At 34.9% G+C, this 18,659-nt stretch overlaps 1 protein-coding gene and 1 long non-coding RNA gene across 6 annotated transcripts in view; one reads left to right on the top strand and one right to left on the bottom strand.

The window, feature by feature from the left end:
- Positions 1-18,659, bottom strand: part of AKT3 (AKT serine/threonine kinase 3) — a 344,485-nt gene that overhangs the window by 44,536 nt on the left and 281,290 nt on the right. For all 5 annotated transcript variants that reach the window (XM_063707276.1, XM_055380781.2, XM_055380779.2 and 2 more), the window contains 2 exons: positions 8,421-8,635; positions 1,221-1,308 (listed from right to left, as the gene is read on the bottom strand). In XM_063707276.1, coding sequence (XP_063563346.1) covers positions 1,221-1,308; positions 8,421-8,635 — 303 coding nt within the window. The remainder of the gene's footprint in view (positions 1-1,220; positions 1,309-8,420; positions 8,636-18,659) is intronic.
- On the top strand, positions 1,240-5,145 carry LOC134758683 (uncharacterized). The gene is made up of 2 exons (XR_010134125.1): positions 1,240-1,332; positions 2,328-5,145. It is a non-coding gene; the product is annotated as an uncharacterized lncRNA (long non-coding RNA).

The raw sequence follows: 18,659 nt of genomic DNA, 5'->3' as shown, positions 1-18,659 counted from the left end.
AGGGGGGGACAGACATAATAATTTCCTGCTCCTGAACTTAAGCAAAAATTGCAGTACTAAGAACAAGAAGGGTGGGTGCAGTGGTTCACGTCTGTAATCCCAGCACTTTGGGAGGCCAAGGAGAGAGGATTGTTTGAGCCCAGGAATTCAGTACCATACTGGGAAACATGGCAAAACCTACAAAAAGTACCAAAAACATAGGCAGGTATGGTGGCTCATGCCTGCAGTCCGAGCTACTTGGTAGGCTGAGGTGAGAGGATACTTGAGACTGGGGAGGTAGAGGCTGCTGAGCTGTGATCGTGCTGTGCCACTGCACTCCAGCCTGGCCAACAGAGACCTTGCCTCAAAAATAAATAAATAAAAAGTAATAAGCAGATCACAATAAAACTAAACATATATAATCAGTAGTGGCTTTTTTTTTTTTTTAAGAGATTGGGTCTCACTCTGTCATCCAGGCTGGAGTACAGTGGTGTAATCACAGCTCACTGCAGCCTCAACCTCCTGTGCTCAAGCGATTCTCCTGCCTGCCTTAGCAGCCTTCTTAGGAGTGCGCCACCACGCCCAGCTGATTTTTTTTTTTTTTCTTGTAGAGATGGGGTCTCACTGTGTTGCCCATGCTGGTCTCAAACTCCTGGCCTCAAGTGATCCTCCCACCTCAGCCTCCCAAAGTGCTGGGATCACAGGCATGAGCCACCATGCCTGGCCTAGTAGTATTAATTTTGTGGGCAATAAAGTTCTGTTTCAAATGACAGAGAAGTCCAAAATAAGACACTGTGTTTACTACCTTCATTAAATATTAAAAACAAATTTCTTTAAATTCCTTTTAAAACAAGGATTTGTATAAATGAATCTGAAGTGTTCACTTTAAAATTAAAGACATAAGGGCAAATTAAAAAATTTTAACTAGTTTTCTTAAAGAAAAATTAACACTTGGTATCTTTACTAAAATTAAAGAAATAATGAGAGGCAAACAAATTATTATGGGAAAAAATAGAAAAATACATTCTGTGATCATGTTGAGCAAAATCTCAAGAGGCATTTGGGGAGTCAAAATCATGAGTAAAATTTTGTGCACAGAAGTTCAATAATCACTTAAATGTCGGTAAAATGGAAAGTATCATTACATCATTAACTTTTATTCACTTAAAATATTTTTGCTATAAATTCATTTTAGCAGTGCAGCCAAAATATATACACACTATGCCATAAAGAAATCTTACCTTTTTATCATATACATCTTGCCAGTTTACTCCAGAGAAGAAACTGTGTCTCATAATTTCTTTTGCATCATCTGGTCCTCCACCAAGGCTACGAGAACAGAAATAAAATTAAGTAAGTATAAAACATTTACATAAGCTCAAAGCATAACAAAAAATGTTTTGTGAAAGTGTAATTTTCTGTGTAATAAACAGTTCTTGGGATAAATAGCTCTAAAAGTAAAAAGCTTTTGCTATAAGATCTATTTTTCCTAATATGCTTATAAGAACTAGCTTCAGAACAGTATGGTATTTGGAAAAGAGCAGAGGCTTTAGAGATAGATCTGGAAGAGGCAATCATTTCTGGCACTTATGAGATGTGTGACAACAGAAAAGAGGCTTAACCTCAGTTTTCTCATCTGCAGAGTGGGGAATGATAACGTTTGCTGGTGGGTCACTGCAAGGGTTAGAAACAACATAGGAATATGGTTTGGCTGTGTCTCCACCCAAATCTCATCTTGAACTGTAGCTCCCATAATCCCCATGTGTCATGGGAGGGACCAGGTGGGAGGTAACTGAATCATGGGGGCAGGTTTTTCCCATGCTGTTCTCATGATAGTCAATAAGTCTCATGAGATCTGATGGTTTCATAAAGGGCGATTCCCCTGCACATGCCCTTGCCTGCCGCCCTGTAAGATGTGCCTCTGCTCCTCCTTCACCTTCTGCCATGATTGTGAGGCCTCCCCAGACATGTGGAACTGTAAGTCCAATAAACCCCTTTTTCTTTATAAATTATGCAGTCTCAGGTATTTCTTCATAGCAGAATGAAAATGGACTAATAATAGGTAAAGAAATTTCAGTGTTTTCTGGCTTATTCAGTTTAATATAGTACATATTACTAAGCATAAAAGAACTGAAAGTGAGAAATAGGAAGAACAGGAGGAAAAGGGGAAAAGAACAAGGAAAGGAAGATAAAATAAACCTATTTAAATCTGAATTTTATATAGTAGGCTTTATTTGGACTTGTTCATTATTAGAAATGATATGTGCTGGTAAGTGCTTAACAACCAGCTCTCTGTGAGCAATCATGCATTTATACAAATATAATTTTTTTTCTTTTTTTTTTCAAAGGCACAGTAGATACCAGGTGCTCAGAGCAGAGCAGCCATGGAGCTGCTGGGACCAAACCTTGCCTGACCTAGCCACCACCACACCCCAGACATATAAATTTAAATTTTACTGATATAAAGAATGCAAAACACAAAATTTACAAAGATCATAAAACATACAATGTTGTGTATTGTAAATTAGTCACCTGATTCTCACAGAAAACTTGTTAATTTCTGCTGTACTCCAAAGCCACTAATGGATGAAACTTACGATTAGTTCCAACATGAATATTGGTTGACATTTTTGTTTATGTTAAAGTCAAAGCTGAAAGTGATACAATGGAGACTTCAGAACTTCACTTGTCAGTTATGTGAGTGACTTCTTTGCTAAATGGTTAGTAACTTTGGGATGGTTGAAGAAGACTCAATTTTTGGTGCTATTTACAATGTAATGAATCTGCATTATTAATATTTTCTCTTAAGTCTAAACAGTCAACAAAACAGTAACTCCAGCCCCAACTCATAGTATTTGCCAATTCTGGCGGTATAAATTCTTCCACTGTGGCCAGTTTCGAGCTACCAATAAGATGTCACTGAACATGTAGGCAGGAAGAGATGCATAGTAGCAAACCATTATATATTATGTCCAAACAGATACAGCAGACATAACTAATCTCAAAAATACAGATAACAGTGAAACATAACAAATTAAGGAGTAATGAGTTTTTAGTATTTATGACCTTTGATTTTCCTATTCTTAATTAGTAAATTTATATAATTTTTAGTAATGACTATAATATACAACCAGCTCACAAAATTGGTGAAAATTTAACAGTTGGTTCTTGAGAGCTGGTATATGCTAACTCCAAAACACCACTGGGTTGGAAGAAAACCAAATAGGTCATAGAAAACAAATACAGATGCTCCTAAACTTAACGATGGGTTATGTCTAGATAAGCCCACATTTCAACTTAAGATGGGTTTATCTGGATGCAATTCCATCATTAGTTGAGGAGCATACTAAATATGCATCAGTTTCGCACCATCATAAAGTCAAAAAATTGTCAAGCCATCGTAGGTCAGAAATCATTTATAATTATATAATTCTAATGAATTCTGGTTATTACATTTAAGAAACACATGACTGGGAAGGACCTAGTATCCTTTGACACACAATTAAAATGGAAAACAGTCAACTGATACCTGAATATCTTTAGTGATGATAAATAATTCCCACCAGCTGGGTCTCCAACTCCCAGATCCTTATAAAATTCTCTAAATGAACTATACCCCAGAGATGGGACTTTTAGGTTTGATCATAATAGTGCTGTTCGATGTTTGCATTTGGAATTTTCAGACTGGTAGTTCTGTGTTCAGTGAGAGCTCAGCATTTCAGACCCTGCCCTCTTTTTCATTCTATTTCAGTTGTGTAGGTTTCTTTCCCAGGAGACTGCAAACTCCTTTGAAGGCAAGATCAGTGCTGGATTATCCAAAAGGCATTCTAAGCTTGTGCTTGGGGAACCAGAGAAGCAAAAGCACCAAAACACGTTTCTGAAAAGCATTTAATATTTTCAAGCATGCGTCAACATAGTCTGCATGAGAAACATCAAAGCTCCATGGCATTTTCTTACACTTATGTTGTAGTTTATTTCAATACTGTTTTCATTTGAATTGTACTTGAGATGGGAGTTGGAGTGGAGAATCATAATCATTTTGTAAATAAAATGTTTTAATCCAGCTTTAGTTATCCATTTTTGTAACTCCTCAAGTTTTCTAGCAATACTTTGGTTTTGAACATAGCCAGCATTTATTCTATATTTATCAAATACATATAAAACTAAAATATCAGCTATGAATACTATGCAAAGTCTGAGAATACAATCAGACTTCCATTTTAGAAGCTAGGAGAAATTCTTTAACACACTTCCTCAATGTGTGAAACTGTCAAAAATTTCAGTGTCAATGACTCTCTAATATACAATTTAAGACTTCAAAAATAATAACAAAATATGCTTTGAAGTAAGATATTTATGTCTAGAATACTAAACTCCAGTATCAGAATGCCAGACTAAATCCTCAGCTACTACGAATTCCTTTACTATTAGGAACATCACAGAATTCACATTTTCCTAATGTTACTGAATACATGAGGTCATGCTTTTCCTATCAACTCCGCAAAAGAAGATAAAGGAGGGGCTAACAGAATGAACAGAAAGGATGGAGACTACGAAATAAAAGCAAAATGATAGTTGACCCTTGGATAGAACTAACAGCAATTCAATAAGAAATACCAGAAAAATTCCAGTAGTATTTAAAATAGCTGCGTAGAAAAAATGAAGAGGTGTATTATAATGCTATCGTTACTTATGTTTCCAAAGGCTTTTCAAGGTCCTTGTTAGCTTTCTTTTCTTTCTCCCCCTGAAACTGAGGTTCCCTAAGATTCTGTCCTAGGCCCTCTTCTCCTTTTCCACTACCCTTGCCACTACTGCCTTGGCCCTAGCTACCTCCTAGATATAGTTATGGTTCCCAATCCATGTAGTCAGTTACTGTGTTTCTTTTAAGCATTCATTCTATTATTTCCAGCTGCTCACTTGACATTTCCATCTTGGTTTTATATAGAAACTTCAGACTCAGTGTACCCAAAGTTATTATCAACATCTAGCCCCATCAAGCCTCTTTGGTTTGCATACCCTGTCTGTTAATCACCCTAGCTGGAAACCTCAGAGGGATTCCTAACTCCTCCTACTTCCTCACAGTTTCTAGTTAATCATAACCTCTATCACTTGTGTACTACTGCTTCAGGAAGGACTCCATCTATTATCTGAACAATTCCATACATACTCTTTTTTAAAAAAAGACAGGGACTCACTCTATTGCCCAGGCTGGGGTGCAATGGTGTCACCTTGGGTCACTGCAGTCTCGACCTCCTGGGCTCCAGCGATTCTCCCACCTCAGCCTCCCAAGTAGCTGGGACTACAGCATGTGCCACCATACCCAGCATTTTATTTTTTTTTAGTAGAGATGAATCTTGCTATGTGCCCAGGTTGGTCTTGAACTCCCGACCTCAAGTGTCCTTCTTGCCTCGGCCTCCCAAAGTGCTGGGATTACAGGCGTGAGCCACTGTGCCCGGCCCCATAAACACTTTCAACTGCTCTGCCTGCCCCTGGATCCTCACTCGTCTAATCTGTCCATGACAAAGCTGCCAGAGTTACCTTTTCATGACACAAATCTGATTATACTATCCCTTGCTTTAAACACTTAAGCAGTATCTCACCCTCTTCTGAATGAAGATTAAATATTTTCTAAGAAACCTAAGATCCTTATAATCTAATACATCAGCTTCATTTCCCAATGTCACCCAACTCATATTCTACACTCTAGTCACTGAACTTCTCAAATGCCATGTTCTTTTGCAATCCTAGCTATACTCTACATGTAAATTTCTGTGCTTGAGTGCCAATGCAAATTCAAACTCCTTTCTGATTCAGCTCAAGTCCCCCAATCCCCTAGACAAAGCCAATAATTTCAACAGTACTTTGTATGTAGTTTGACCTGAGCATCTGTGAGTATATGTTTTGTGCCCCAAATTATTCTATGAACATCTAGAGCAGAGACTGGTTCATCTCACTCATCCTTGTATTCTCTGTATTTTGATGCAGCAGTGGAGGGGCTTGACACATCTATTATAAAAGAAATTATTAGATCATTGAAAATACTGCATCTTCTCATTAGATCAATATCAACCTCCTGGTGAACAAACAGTTAGGAATTGTTCTATTAATACATACTAGGCGGTTAACATTCTAAGAATTTGCCTCACATTCGTTCAATAGTTCCTAAGTACCGACTATGTGCTATTCATGGAGTGGGCTGACAAATAAAAAAAAAATGAATGAGACATACACATGAAAACCACAAGTATATTTTGTTCTACTAGCCACTTATATAAAGAGGGCCACAAAGTAAAGGGTGGTCAAAGTTGCCTGCAGGAATAAGAAAAGGATGAGATAAATATTCACTGCCTTGAATACCAAGCCAAATATTAGACCAAAAAATGAAATAGATAAAAGTCGGCTGGACACAGTGGCTCACGCCTGTAATCCCAGCACTTTGGAAAGCCGAGGGGGGTGGATCACGAGGTCAGGAGATGGAGACCATCCTGGCCAACATGGTGAAACCCCATCTCTACTAAAATACCAAAAAAAAAAAAAAAAAAAAAGCCAGGTGTGGTGGCAGGCGCCTGTAGTCCCAGCTACTCAGGAGGCTGAGGCAGGGGAATTGCTTGAACCCAGGAGGCGGAGGTTGCAGTGGGCCAAGATTGCGCCACTGCACTCCAGCCCAGACAACAGAGCGAGACTCCCTCTCAAAAAAAAAAAAAAAAAAAGATAAAAGTCACCACTCTGTTTAAAGTTACCTATCATCGGGTGCTGCTCCTTACTTAATTGTAAAAGAATGCTATCAAACAGAATACATTTCAAAACTTAAACTGAGAAATTGTTGCATTGTAAATAAGATACATAAGAAATACCAAACAGGCACCAAGAAACTTGACTTCTACTCTTGGTCTGCATGAATGTTCTGAGAGACCTTGAATAAATCACCTAATCCTCTCTGGGCCTTTGTTTTCAACTCAATGAAATGGAAATAAGAATAGTATCTCCCCTATCCACCCAACAAGGCTACTGAAAAAGCAAGGGAATTAATAGATGTGAAAGTGCTCTGAAAAAGAAAACAAAATCACTTTACACATATAAATAATATCTGTAGCTAGGATTACAAAATGTTTCTTGAATGATTCTTCACAAAGCAAAAAGACAGTATCTCTTTTATTATGTGTGCTTATTTCTGCTGAAGATAAAGCCATGTTCCTTACAAGGTTAAAAGCTAGAAGAATACAATGAAAACCATTTCTCAGATAGACTTAAAAATCCAACTTTTTGGGATTCACTCATTAACCCACTCATATATATATAATACATATATATATGAGCATCAACCATAAATAAAACATTTTCATAAAACTCTATGTGAGGTATTATAAAATATTCAACAATCTGTGAAATCATCTATGCTTCAAATGAGTAGACTCAGAGAAATACTGATATGCACAGATACCTAGATGGGAAGGCAGATATATACATATACAAACACACATATTAAGAAACATTTTAATATTAATAGTCATTTCACATATGATTTATGAATTTATAAACATGAATGTATAAACGAATAAAAAATACTGTAGCTCACTGAACAAAGCAGCAAGAGCCATAGAGTTCTTCAATTCATAGCTGTAGCTACAAAAACAGAAATAAAAGTGTGTACAATTATTTTTTGCCATCAACTCTTTCAGCTATGCATAGAAAAGATTATTTTCAAATGACAAAAAAGCAGTTAGAGTCCGGGTGCGGTGGCTCACGACTGTAATCCCAGCACTTTGGGAGGCCGAGGCAGGCGGATCACTTGAGGTTGGGAGTTCGAGACTAGCCTGGCCAACTTGGCAAAACCCCGTCTCTACTAAAAACACAAAAATTAGCCAGGCGTGGTGGAGGTGCCTGTAGTCCCAGCTACTCGGGAGGCTGAGGCAGGAAAATCACTTGAACCTGGGAAGCAGAGGTTGCAGTGAGTCAAGATCGCACCACTGCACTCCAGCCTGGGTGGCAGAGTGAGACTCTGCCTCAAAAAAAAAAAAAAAAAAAAAAGGCAATTAGATATGTTAACACAGGTTGCGGGTGGGAGGAGAGTATTGAAAAATAGGTCTATTCCTTTTATAAGAAATACAAAGGCCCAGAGACTGAAAGAAAGAAAAGTGATTCTTCTATCCCCACAAGATCAAGTAACAGAGCAATTAAGAAATTTTCACTCATAATATGGATAATGAAACTCTCGAAATCCTTATTTGGTAAATCTGCATAAAATTTCCAAGTTAGGAAAGAGTTGAGAAAAATTTTTAAATGTTCTATATTATGCAGTTAAAAATAAGTCAGGATCTCAGTGGGAAGATGTCTACACCAAATACATTGCTTCTTGGAGTTAGTTATATTTGAATTAATTTCCATATCTCAATTTTTAACCACATTCATCAGTAATTCACTAAGCGTTATTTGAGGCTTACCGTTTATTTGGATCCTTTATCAAGAGCCCTGAAAGCAATGATTTTGCATCTGAAGAGAGTGTTCGAGGAAATTTAATGTCTTCCATTAATATTAATTCAAAAAGTTTCTCATGGTCCTGGTTGTAGAAAGGTAACCTCCCACACATCATTTCATACATGACAACCCCTAGGCCCCACCAGTCTACTGCTCGGCCATAGTCATTATCTTCTAACACCTAAAAGTGAAATCAGTAAAAAGATTAATTATTACATGTTAACTTTTAAAGCATTATTCATAAAACATAAGATTTTTTACATAAAAATGAATCTTAACTTTCAAAGCCTAGGTAGTCTGAGATCTTGACATTTAAACTGTGAAGCATCCTACAAAAAATACAAATCACATCAAATACGTGAAATATTCAATATATATCCAGAAATGGCCAGTGTACAAAAAAAGGGGCAGGTCGTACAAAAAAAAAATCCCAAGTACATGAATATACATAAGGATCAAATGAAAAACGTTAGCTAGCATATTTACATATTTTTTCTTAGGCCTACTGACTTTTTCATTCTGGTTCCACCCATGTGGACTTTAAGTAACAACTCAGAGCTAGGGTGTGCTGATTATAGAGCACATAACGTGCACTGCACATTCTTGCCTTAAGAAGAACTAAGTAATACAAATTAAACAGTGAAAGACAGTAGTAAACAAAGGCAATGTAATGGAGAAGTCTACAAGGCAAGACAACCATTAAAATAAGTTTGAAAAACCTTTGGATGCCCCTGTATGTTTCAACTCTTTCTGGAACTATTTAAGAGACAAAGTGAATATAAAAGCTTATGGTATGAGCTGTAATAAACTTTGATAGCCACAGCTTTATACCTCACAACAGAAATTCCTGTTACAGAAAAAAAAATGGACTTAATATCTGTGTGGTATATGTCCTTAAATTTTTCCCAAAATATATTACATGCAAAATAAATTTAGTTAGAAATGATACAAAAGTATCCGTTTGCCTATGCTGGAGCAACCTGTTCAAATGGTAACATGGTAACCTACCATTTGCCCCAAGAAAAATTTGGTTTTATCTTTTTATCAGATTTGTTCTTCATCCAATGGAATATTCCTCATCTATATGCAACTTTGAATATTTTATTTTAAAACTATATTTGATAATCTTAAAGCTTATTTTATTTGATCCTCTCAGCTTTGGAAAACCAGATCAGGAAAACCAAATATATGAATTTATCAATTTAAAAACACTTATAACCGATTACAAAGGAGAAAATTTGATAAGGACAAAGCAGTACTTGTGTTCCAAACTTTCTTGCTTCGAATTAAATATCTTCTGGAAGATTACTCTTACATGACTTTTATTTAAAATTTACCAATAATCTCACAGAATTACAGGTGATATTTTTGACAGTTACATTATGATTGCCTAAAAATACTATGAGAGGCACTTTGGTAGGGTATTTAAAGACAAAGGATATAATTTATAAGAAAAAATATGTTACTTAAAAGATCTATTCAATAAGCATTTCTATTATGAAAAGATTTTTAATTCAATTATATCAGTGTTTGTTTTACGGCTAAAAAACTGAAAACTTCACTGGTAAGCTATGAACACAAGTTTAGATCCTATGCTTTTCTAGAAATGTTTTGTAAATCACAAACTAACAAAAAAACATTTTCTGGAAGAACAACAAATTCTAGTTTTCATCATTAGCGCAAAGAATGTCATATTTTTACTTGTTTGAAATGAGTAATTTGAGAACAAATAGAAAATAAAAAATAACCTAAAAAAGCAGAAGAAATTCTACTTCATATTTACGTTAAAGGAAATGCTGCATATATTATTTTAAAATACCACTAACTTTTGATGATTCAAGGATCTATCTCATGGCCCATTAGTACAATGCACTGTTTGTGGGCCTTTATCTAATTGACACAAGATTTTAACTAAAAACAACCAAAAATTTATATCTAAGTAACCTTTAACTGCATTCCTACAACACCAACACAACAGTGGCATATACGAAAAGGAGCCAAATGTGGTTTTTAACCTCTTTTTTCTTCATAAAACCATAAAAAGCATAAAAGCTGGATTAACTGCCTCCCGAACCCACATTTCACCAGCCGGGTTCTCATCCCCAGCTGGCAAAACTGGCAATCCTTTATTTTTGTTTAAATACCTGGTTTGCAGCCAGAAGGGAAAGTGAGTACATAAAAAAGGGGGGTTTTATTTTTGAAGAGAAATAAGCAACTGAAAAATAAAACTGCATTGTAAAAAAATCTGTTTGATAAAATAGAATACATTTTATTTAGCTTTGTAAAATGAATATCGATTCTTAAAATAAGTGATTTTGCCTCTGAACATACGTGCCTTAATTGATCTACAGATACATAATGCTATAATTAGAGCTGTTTGCCGTATTACTTTGTATTGAACAAAACTGATGTAACGTATTGTCTTCCTGACATGTAAACTTAAGCAATGCTGAGGAGAAAACACCCTAACAACTAAAATCCCTCTTTACCTAAGAGACTTCACTACCAATTAGAAAGATTTTTGTCCAAATCCTATCTCCAAACAGCTATAAGATGAAACATACATAAATAATGATTACAGTATCCTACATGTGGATACATATGTTCCCACTATTAAAACAATATCCTTTCTCTTTCCTGAATCTAAATTATTTCAAAACACAATACTTTTAAATACTCTGGAAATCCCACAGCCAAATTAACCAATTCGAATCCAATAACCTCTTTCACATTATTTTAAGAAGATAATTTTTCTCCCTCTACTCAAAGCACTTATTATTCTATAAATACATAACATATAAAATTTACATTTTTTTAACTTAAGGATTGCAAATTCTTTCTGGCTACCTCTGATAATTTTTTTCTAGCTAAAAGGCTAATTTATTTCATGGTTATTGTGAGGGCTGGCTGAAAGGTATGATAAACAGTGGTATAATGGACAGGTACAACAATGGTAGAGCATATTTCAACTTCATTAAAAGGTAATTTCTCATATAATTTGGATATAAATGCAGATCAAAATATGCTCCTGAAAAAATCCAGTGAAAGATTTATCTTGAAGAAATAAACTTCTGTCTCCTTTCCATAAAACCAACATTACTGACTTGTAATTGAAACCCAAACTTTAAATAGGAAAGCAGACATTTGGTATTTCCTCTACCCCTACAGTCCTTTGTAACCACAGATGTAGTTGTACGTTATACCTACCTTTAACACAAATGCCCAAACAGAGATGAAAGAGGAGATTTGGAACATCAAAAAAATGTAATTGTTAAAAAATGATGAGAGGTCACATCAAATGAAAACTTAAACAGAGCACAAAGTCTAGAAAACAAGGCTGTATTTCTAATAGGAGCCAGAAACTGCTTTACTTTATGATACGATAAAACCTAAGACTCAAGGAGGTTACAGCAGATACAAATTAACATTAAATATCCTGGAAATATTTGATCAATATTTGATGAAGACACTTAACATTTATAAAACAGCCAGGTGAGTTAAAACACATTAGTTCTTGAATTGTTATTAATTTCAAAGAATGATATTGAATGAGAAACTATATATTTTTAAATGATACTACCAATTCAAGTTACTAATGTAAATATTTATTTGGCTAATGGGCTTTTTCAAAACAAAAAAAAAACTATTCATTCCAATATTCGTTTACCAGGAGGATTTACTAGGAGGTTAAAGGGACCCCTCTCTCAGCTTGCCCACCAGGCCACACAATGCACCCAAGGCAAGCAATTATAAGGAGGCTATGTATGCCCTGGAGTGGCTTACTGCTCAATCAATAATCCTGACAGAACAGATGGGGGAAAAAATTAAACATCTAAACAAACTGTCTGCACACCTATGCTGTGAAAGTAAACTGCGAACTTGGATGAACCAACTTACCACTAATTCAAAAAAAAATGTTTTTTCTGGTAGCCTTACATTTCAGGTAACTGATAGATGTGTGTTTTATACCTAAACATACATCTATATCATTTATCATTTATGGGAGCCCTTCAGATATTCTTAACATCACAGGTATGGGCTAAGAAAAAAAGATCTATAAATCTTCTCATTCAGATTTTAAAGTAAACTGCAGCTTCAGGAAAAGTATCCATTTCAATACATAAGATTATAAATTCTACAGTTGCTTGGTATTTTCTTCATAAATATATATTTTATAACTATTTCTCAACTGCTTTAATAGTTCTTAAGTGACAGCAACTGTCAATGCCATTTGCTATGAATTAGAATGCTGTACGCTTTATGGCCACCTCTCCTAGCACACACAAATACTTGTATACAGTTAACATCGTATTTTCAAAAGCCAACTCTGGCTAGCACAGGAAAAATCCTTCGACAAGAGAAAGGCTAAATGGATACAATAATGATGATTAGATCATACTTACACATATCTTCCAAGAGATTTCTATACTTCTTTTTTATTCTGAAGCAATAGACATTATGGGATTCCAAGAAACTGAGCCTTCGTAACCCAAGTAACAATAGCCATTGTAAAATACTATAGGTAATCACCAGTGTTTCCAGTTAGGGTTAGTTTTGTATATGTTCTCATGGTACAGAGAATTTAAAATTAAACTTCATGCTTAAACTAGAATCACACCAAAGTACTGAATGCAAATATTCTGTTAAAGCCAAAAGACCATATAACACTGAAAAGAAGATAGGGCGAAAAATAGCTACTTTAAGAACTGACAGACCTCTAAGTAAGTAAAAGATGCCACTTATAAACATTGAGAGGCGTTAATTCCATTTTAGTTCATATTTAAACAATGTCCAATTATGAGATAAAATGGAATGGCTTTTAATATTACCCAGAAAATCATATAAAATAGCAACATACTATAGAAAGAAATTAAATATATTCAACTAAATAGTAAGCCAACTCATATGAGAGTTAGAAGTTCCTAAACATGAATTCTAACTATAGAGCAGACAGCTTCTATCTGAACTCATCCCTCTACTCCTTTAATGTTCCCTTTAATCATGGTGATGAGATCTTTTCTGAATTCCCAGGAAGATGAAGGTTTTCAAAATTACCCCAGGTGGATAGATATCATATGAATTATCAATAAGTAAATAAAATGTTAGGGTTGTCCACAATTTTAGAAAAGCTACTAAAACAACTCTTTCTTTTCACAAAAAGCATAGAGATTCTAAGACTAGTTTTACAATCTGCTGGAATATAGTAGGACTTTGTGCAAAGACTAATCAGAATGTAACTACATGTGCTACTATTTTTACCTACAGATTAAATGTGCAAACATATGTAACTTTAGCCTCATTCATTTCTCTTCAGATCTCCTAAAAACAACATTGGCAGCACCCACAAAATGACATATTTTACATTTATTCTTTGTTGGATTTAAAATAAAGAAAATTCTGTTTAATACATTTCAAGCAAGTTAGCTTCTAACTATTTCCCACACCTACAACACTAGCCCATGCCCTGGCACTGCCTTTACTACCTTTTGTGGAAGTTAATATATATCTTTGATTTTTAATTTATATAGAATTTAATCTCCATTTGTACTATGAGCTAACACAATGACTTTGAGCAAATCTTTGTATCAAAATAGTTGTCAAAATATTCTCATCTATTTCAGCTATTTTAAAAATGTTACATTATATGCAAGATATTAAAGATAGTAGGTTTCAAAGAAAAAATCAGGAAAATTTTGGCAAGCGAAATGTTTTCTAAGAATGGGGTTCTAAAAAACTAAAAAGAATGCATCAAATACTGCACTTCAGCCACTGGAAACACAAATCATTTTACATTTAGATGAAATAAAATTATATGCATTTTTTTCTCAATAGCAAGCACAGCTAGATATATTTCCCAACAATCAAGTCATTTTTGCAATCTTTGTTAGTTCTAACTTGATTATCAAATAATTTTTATTTTTACACTATTACAGAAGTGCATTTCTCTAGGTTTCCAAAACCACCTTATTCAACCTTCCCCATCTGTCACCATCTGCTTCTTTTTAGCATGTACTTTTTGTGTGATCACATAAGCATGTGAAAAATAACTAACATTGAGATGATTATCTGCTGGTACATTTGAGGACTGGGCATAATAAAAGTGAACTGCCAAAACGCACTTAACACTTTTAATTTTGTTGGGTCTTGCATGTAAGCTACATTTGATTTTCAAACTGTTTTACAGTTGGAAAGTGGATCAGGTACTGCTAACTCAAGAGCAAAGCTGAGACTCTAAATAATTAGCACTGCATAAAATGGTTTGGATTCAATAGGAGCCAAATCAAATAATAAAATTTAACAGTAAGAGTTTATATGTGATTTCTAATTTCTTTTATAATTTCTAGGTGTGAAAATACAGCACAGATTATAAAAACAAAATCCCCTCAAGATATCATATGGTCCATAATTTACTATAAGTTTATTTCCTTCTAATGTACAAAAGAGCAAAAGTACATTCATTTAAAACTATACATACAAATGCAGTTTTCAAGATGTAGCACACTAAATGCATAGTGCATATGCCAGCTAGAACTGAACCACTGTAACCTGTTAAAAACACAAAACAAAAACTAGCCTTTTCTACATTAACAGTATTGTTAAATGCTTCCCAAGTTGGAAAACTGCACTGTAAGCTGCATTCTTCATCAAAAGAGATAAGAGAACAAATACCTTAAAAATATTCTTTTTTCAACAAATGGCATATTTATACTGTAAGTTTTATGTTTTTCTAATTTGCCATAAGAAACAAATTAAGTTCACTTAAAACTTAAGTTTATTTTAAAACCTGCCATGTATCTGACATTGGACATTTAATAAACTGGCTTTAAACTGATTTCTAACACTTTTTGTGAAGTATCTTCAAAATACCCTTCACCTGTCTTTATACCAGATTAAAACAACGTAAAAGCCGAAGGAACACTATTGCTAGATGAAGTATAGGTTGCAGCAAGATTCCTACATAATGTGTAAACAAATCTTCTGTAAAGACAGAGGGGAAAATGTTGACCGTGAGTCATTCACAAGAGAAGCAGTAGTCAAGAATGTACTACAGATTTGATACACAACTACTACTTCTAGTACTGTCATGAAAAGCCCAGCATTAATAATGGTAATGTACTAGAAATTTCAAGGTCCAAAAAAAGTGAGAGACACCATCTGAGGTAAAAGGAAGAGGCTGGCTTCAGCTCCTGCCAATCCCTCCCTAACACTGACCATGTAAATCTGATCACAGTATCGCCTTGCTCTCAATTCACAAGTGATTTTCCCTAGCCCACAGGATCAAATCTAAAACTCTGTTACATTTCAATCCCTATCTATGTGTCCAGCCTCCTCTCTTCCTGCTTCCCCTTTTCCACTGCCGGGCCCTCCCTGCAGGCTTAAGCACTTTTCCTTTTCCTTCCACTCCACTGGATGGAACAGTAAAGCAGTTATTTTCTTGCACAGTAATAATTGTTTTCCATGCCTTATCACCTTAGTGAACAGCAAGCCACTTGAGGGCAAAAACATCTTCTACCACCGCTGTATTCCCAGTACCTAATGTAATGTCTGATACTTAATATTCAATAAGTAATTCTTTGATGAATGAATGAGTGTCCCTCAGTAAAATGGTCCACGCTGAAGACCAGAATAAAGGAATTAAATTCTTATTTTTTTAAGGGTAAACACAGTCAAAGTTTAAAAATGCAATATGTGACACGACATTTAAAATATAAAAGTTACAATTTCGTAAGTTGTTTCAAGATTTCTCATACTCAAATAATAACAACAATAATCACTCTTCCCTATAAAAACATGGTGTCCAGATTTGAATTATGAATCAATGTGTATCCACCAAGGACGGGTATATAAACTGTTTTTAAAGACCAGACTTTTGAAGTATTAAAAAAGGTATACAGAAATGTTTTCTTGTCTTTAAAGAGAAACTGATAATTTTGTGGCAACTATAAACTTTCCATTCAGAAACAAGTGGACTCTTCTTGCATTAGATTCTTAATTTGTTCTTCAGTTGATGACATTGCATAGGAAATAATATATTTGTTTCTCAGATCATCTGCTTCTTAAATGAGATGTATTCATCTTCTTCAGAAATAATTTACCCTAATTGTGACACAATTAATTTTGTTATTCTAAATATGGCATATCTTCTTCCATTGCAAATTTATAGCAGGGGTAACTGAACTCCAGAGAAACAAATAATTTTTTGTGACATTTATAAAAACAATTCTATTCTAGAAAATATTTTATTTGATTAAACAAGAAACAGTGTTACTAAAGTTTTACCTAATTCAACCACAAAAACAGAGAATTCTAAACTACAAATTTTTAAAGAGAGAAAATTATATTTTTGGCAAGAAAATAATAGTATGAAATTTATTGTATTTTAAATAGTAGCACTTATTTACAATAACTTAACATTGTTGAAATGTAAATGTAATCCCTAGTTGAAAAGAACTATTAGAATAATAGACCAGCATGAGTTACTTTATGTTTAAGGAATGCTAGTATCATTGGGGATTTATTTTACTTCCTAATTTCTTTTGATTACCTTTTCCTGTTGGGCATTTACAAAGCATTCATTTAAAAATTACGATTATTTATATTTATAAGTGGTCTTCAAATTAGGATTTTTTGAGGCCAGGACGTATGTAGTTTAAAAAGTAAAAGTGGGCTTTATAGTCAGACACACTAATTAGAATCTTCATTACACTTCTACCACCTCTTAGCTGTGTACAGATAACATTTAAATATTCTGATCTTATGATCCCTCACCTTTAAAAAATTGTATTTGCTATCTATCATCAAAGATTATTCCAAATGTTAAATGAAATAATAGATGTAATGCACTTACACAGCAGGTGGCACATAGTAGATGCTCATTAAATAGTTACCCTCACACATCAAATATTAACACCTCCCTATTTGCCTATAGCCACAATAGCTGTATTGGAGTTTGAGGGGAAATGGAGCACCAGCTGCTCTCTTTGGAAAGCTCTTCCCTTTTACCTTTGCAATAGGTACCATCACTTTCCATCAACCATCACTTTCCCTGAACATAGTATCTGTGAAAGATGTTATTTTTCAAAGATGGCTGCGGCAGTATCTCCCATCTCACATGCTCTTCTGTAATGTAAAGGTGTGGTCTCTGTCTCTACCACTTAAACCTGTGCAGGCTTACAACTGCTTCAGGGAGTAAGGGTATGACAGAAATGATGTTGTGTGACTTCTGAAAATAGGCCATAAAAGGAGATGCATAAACAAATGTTCATAGCAGCAGCATTATTCATACTAGCCAAAAAATGGGTGCAACCCAATGTACATCAGCTGCTGAACAAATAAACAAAATGTGGTATATCCATATAATGGAATATTATCCAGCCATAAAAAGGAATGAAATAAGTATAACATGCTAAAACAGGGAGGAACACTGAATTTTATGCTAAGTGAAAGAAGCCAGTCACAGAAGACTCCATACTGTATGATTCCATTTGTATGAAATGTCTACAATAGGTAAATCTATAAAGACAAAAAGCAGATCAGTGGTTGCCTGTGGGGGAAGGAAGAATGAGGAGCTAACAGGTATGGGGTTTCTTGCTGGAGTGATGAAAATATTCTGGAATTGGACAGCGATGATAGTTGTACAACTCTGTGAACATATTAAAAATCACCAAAGTGTGTATTTTAAAAGAGTAAGTTTTATGGCATATGAATTGTACTCCAATTATAAAAATATCTGTGAAATCAAGTTTTTAAAAAGTTAATAGTCTTGATGGTTTACCAGGTGGAAACAAAGGCACCATGCAGCTTCTAACGTGTTCCCCAGGACATTTGCTTTTAGGGCTCAGAGCCAAAGAAGTCTGACTGCATTGAAATTGTCATTATGAGGAAGTCCAGACTCATGGAGAGAAGGGCTACATATAAGTGTTCCTGCCAACAGCCCAAATAAGGTACCAGTGGACAGGCAGCAGAACTGTCGGACATGTGAGTGAAGATGCTTCCTGATGACTCCAGTCTCCAGCCACAGAATCATGCTCTCACTGTAAAGTCTTTCAAGCTGAGACCTCATACATAGTGGAGCATAAACTAGCTATCCTTGCTGTGCCCATTTGCATTCCTGATTCAGAAAATCCATTATTTTATATAAAATGGTTGTTTTCCACTGGTAAGTATTAGGGTGGTTTGTTACACAGCATTAGTAACTGGAACAC

The sequence above is a fragment of the Gorilla gorilla genome, chromosome 1, assembly GCF_029281585.2.
Source record: "Gorilla gorilla gorilla isolate KB3781 chromosome 1, NHGRI_mGorGor1-v2.1_pri, whole genome shotgun sequence".
NCBI lineage: Eukaryota > Metazoa > Chordata > Mammalia > Primates > Hominidae > Gorilla > Gorilla gorilla.
The sequence above is the reverse complement of the archived record's forward strand: the minus strand, read 5'-3'. Positions and strand labels throughout refer to the sequence as shown.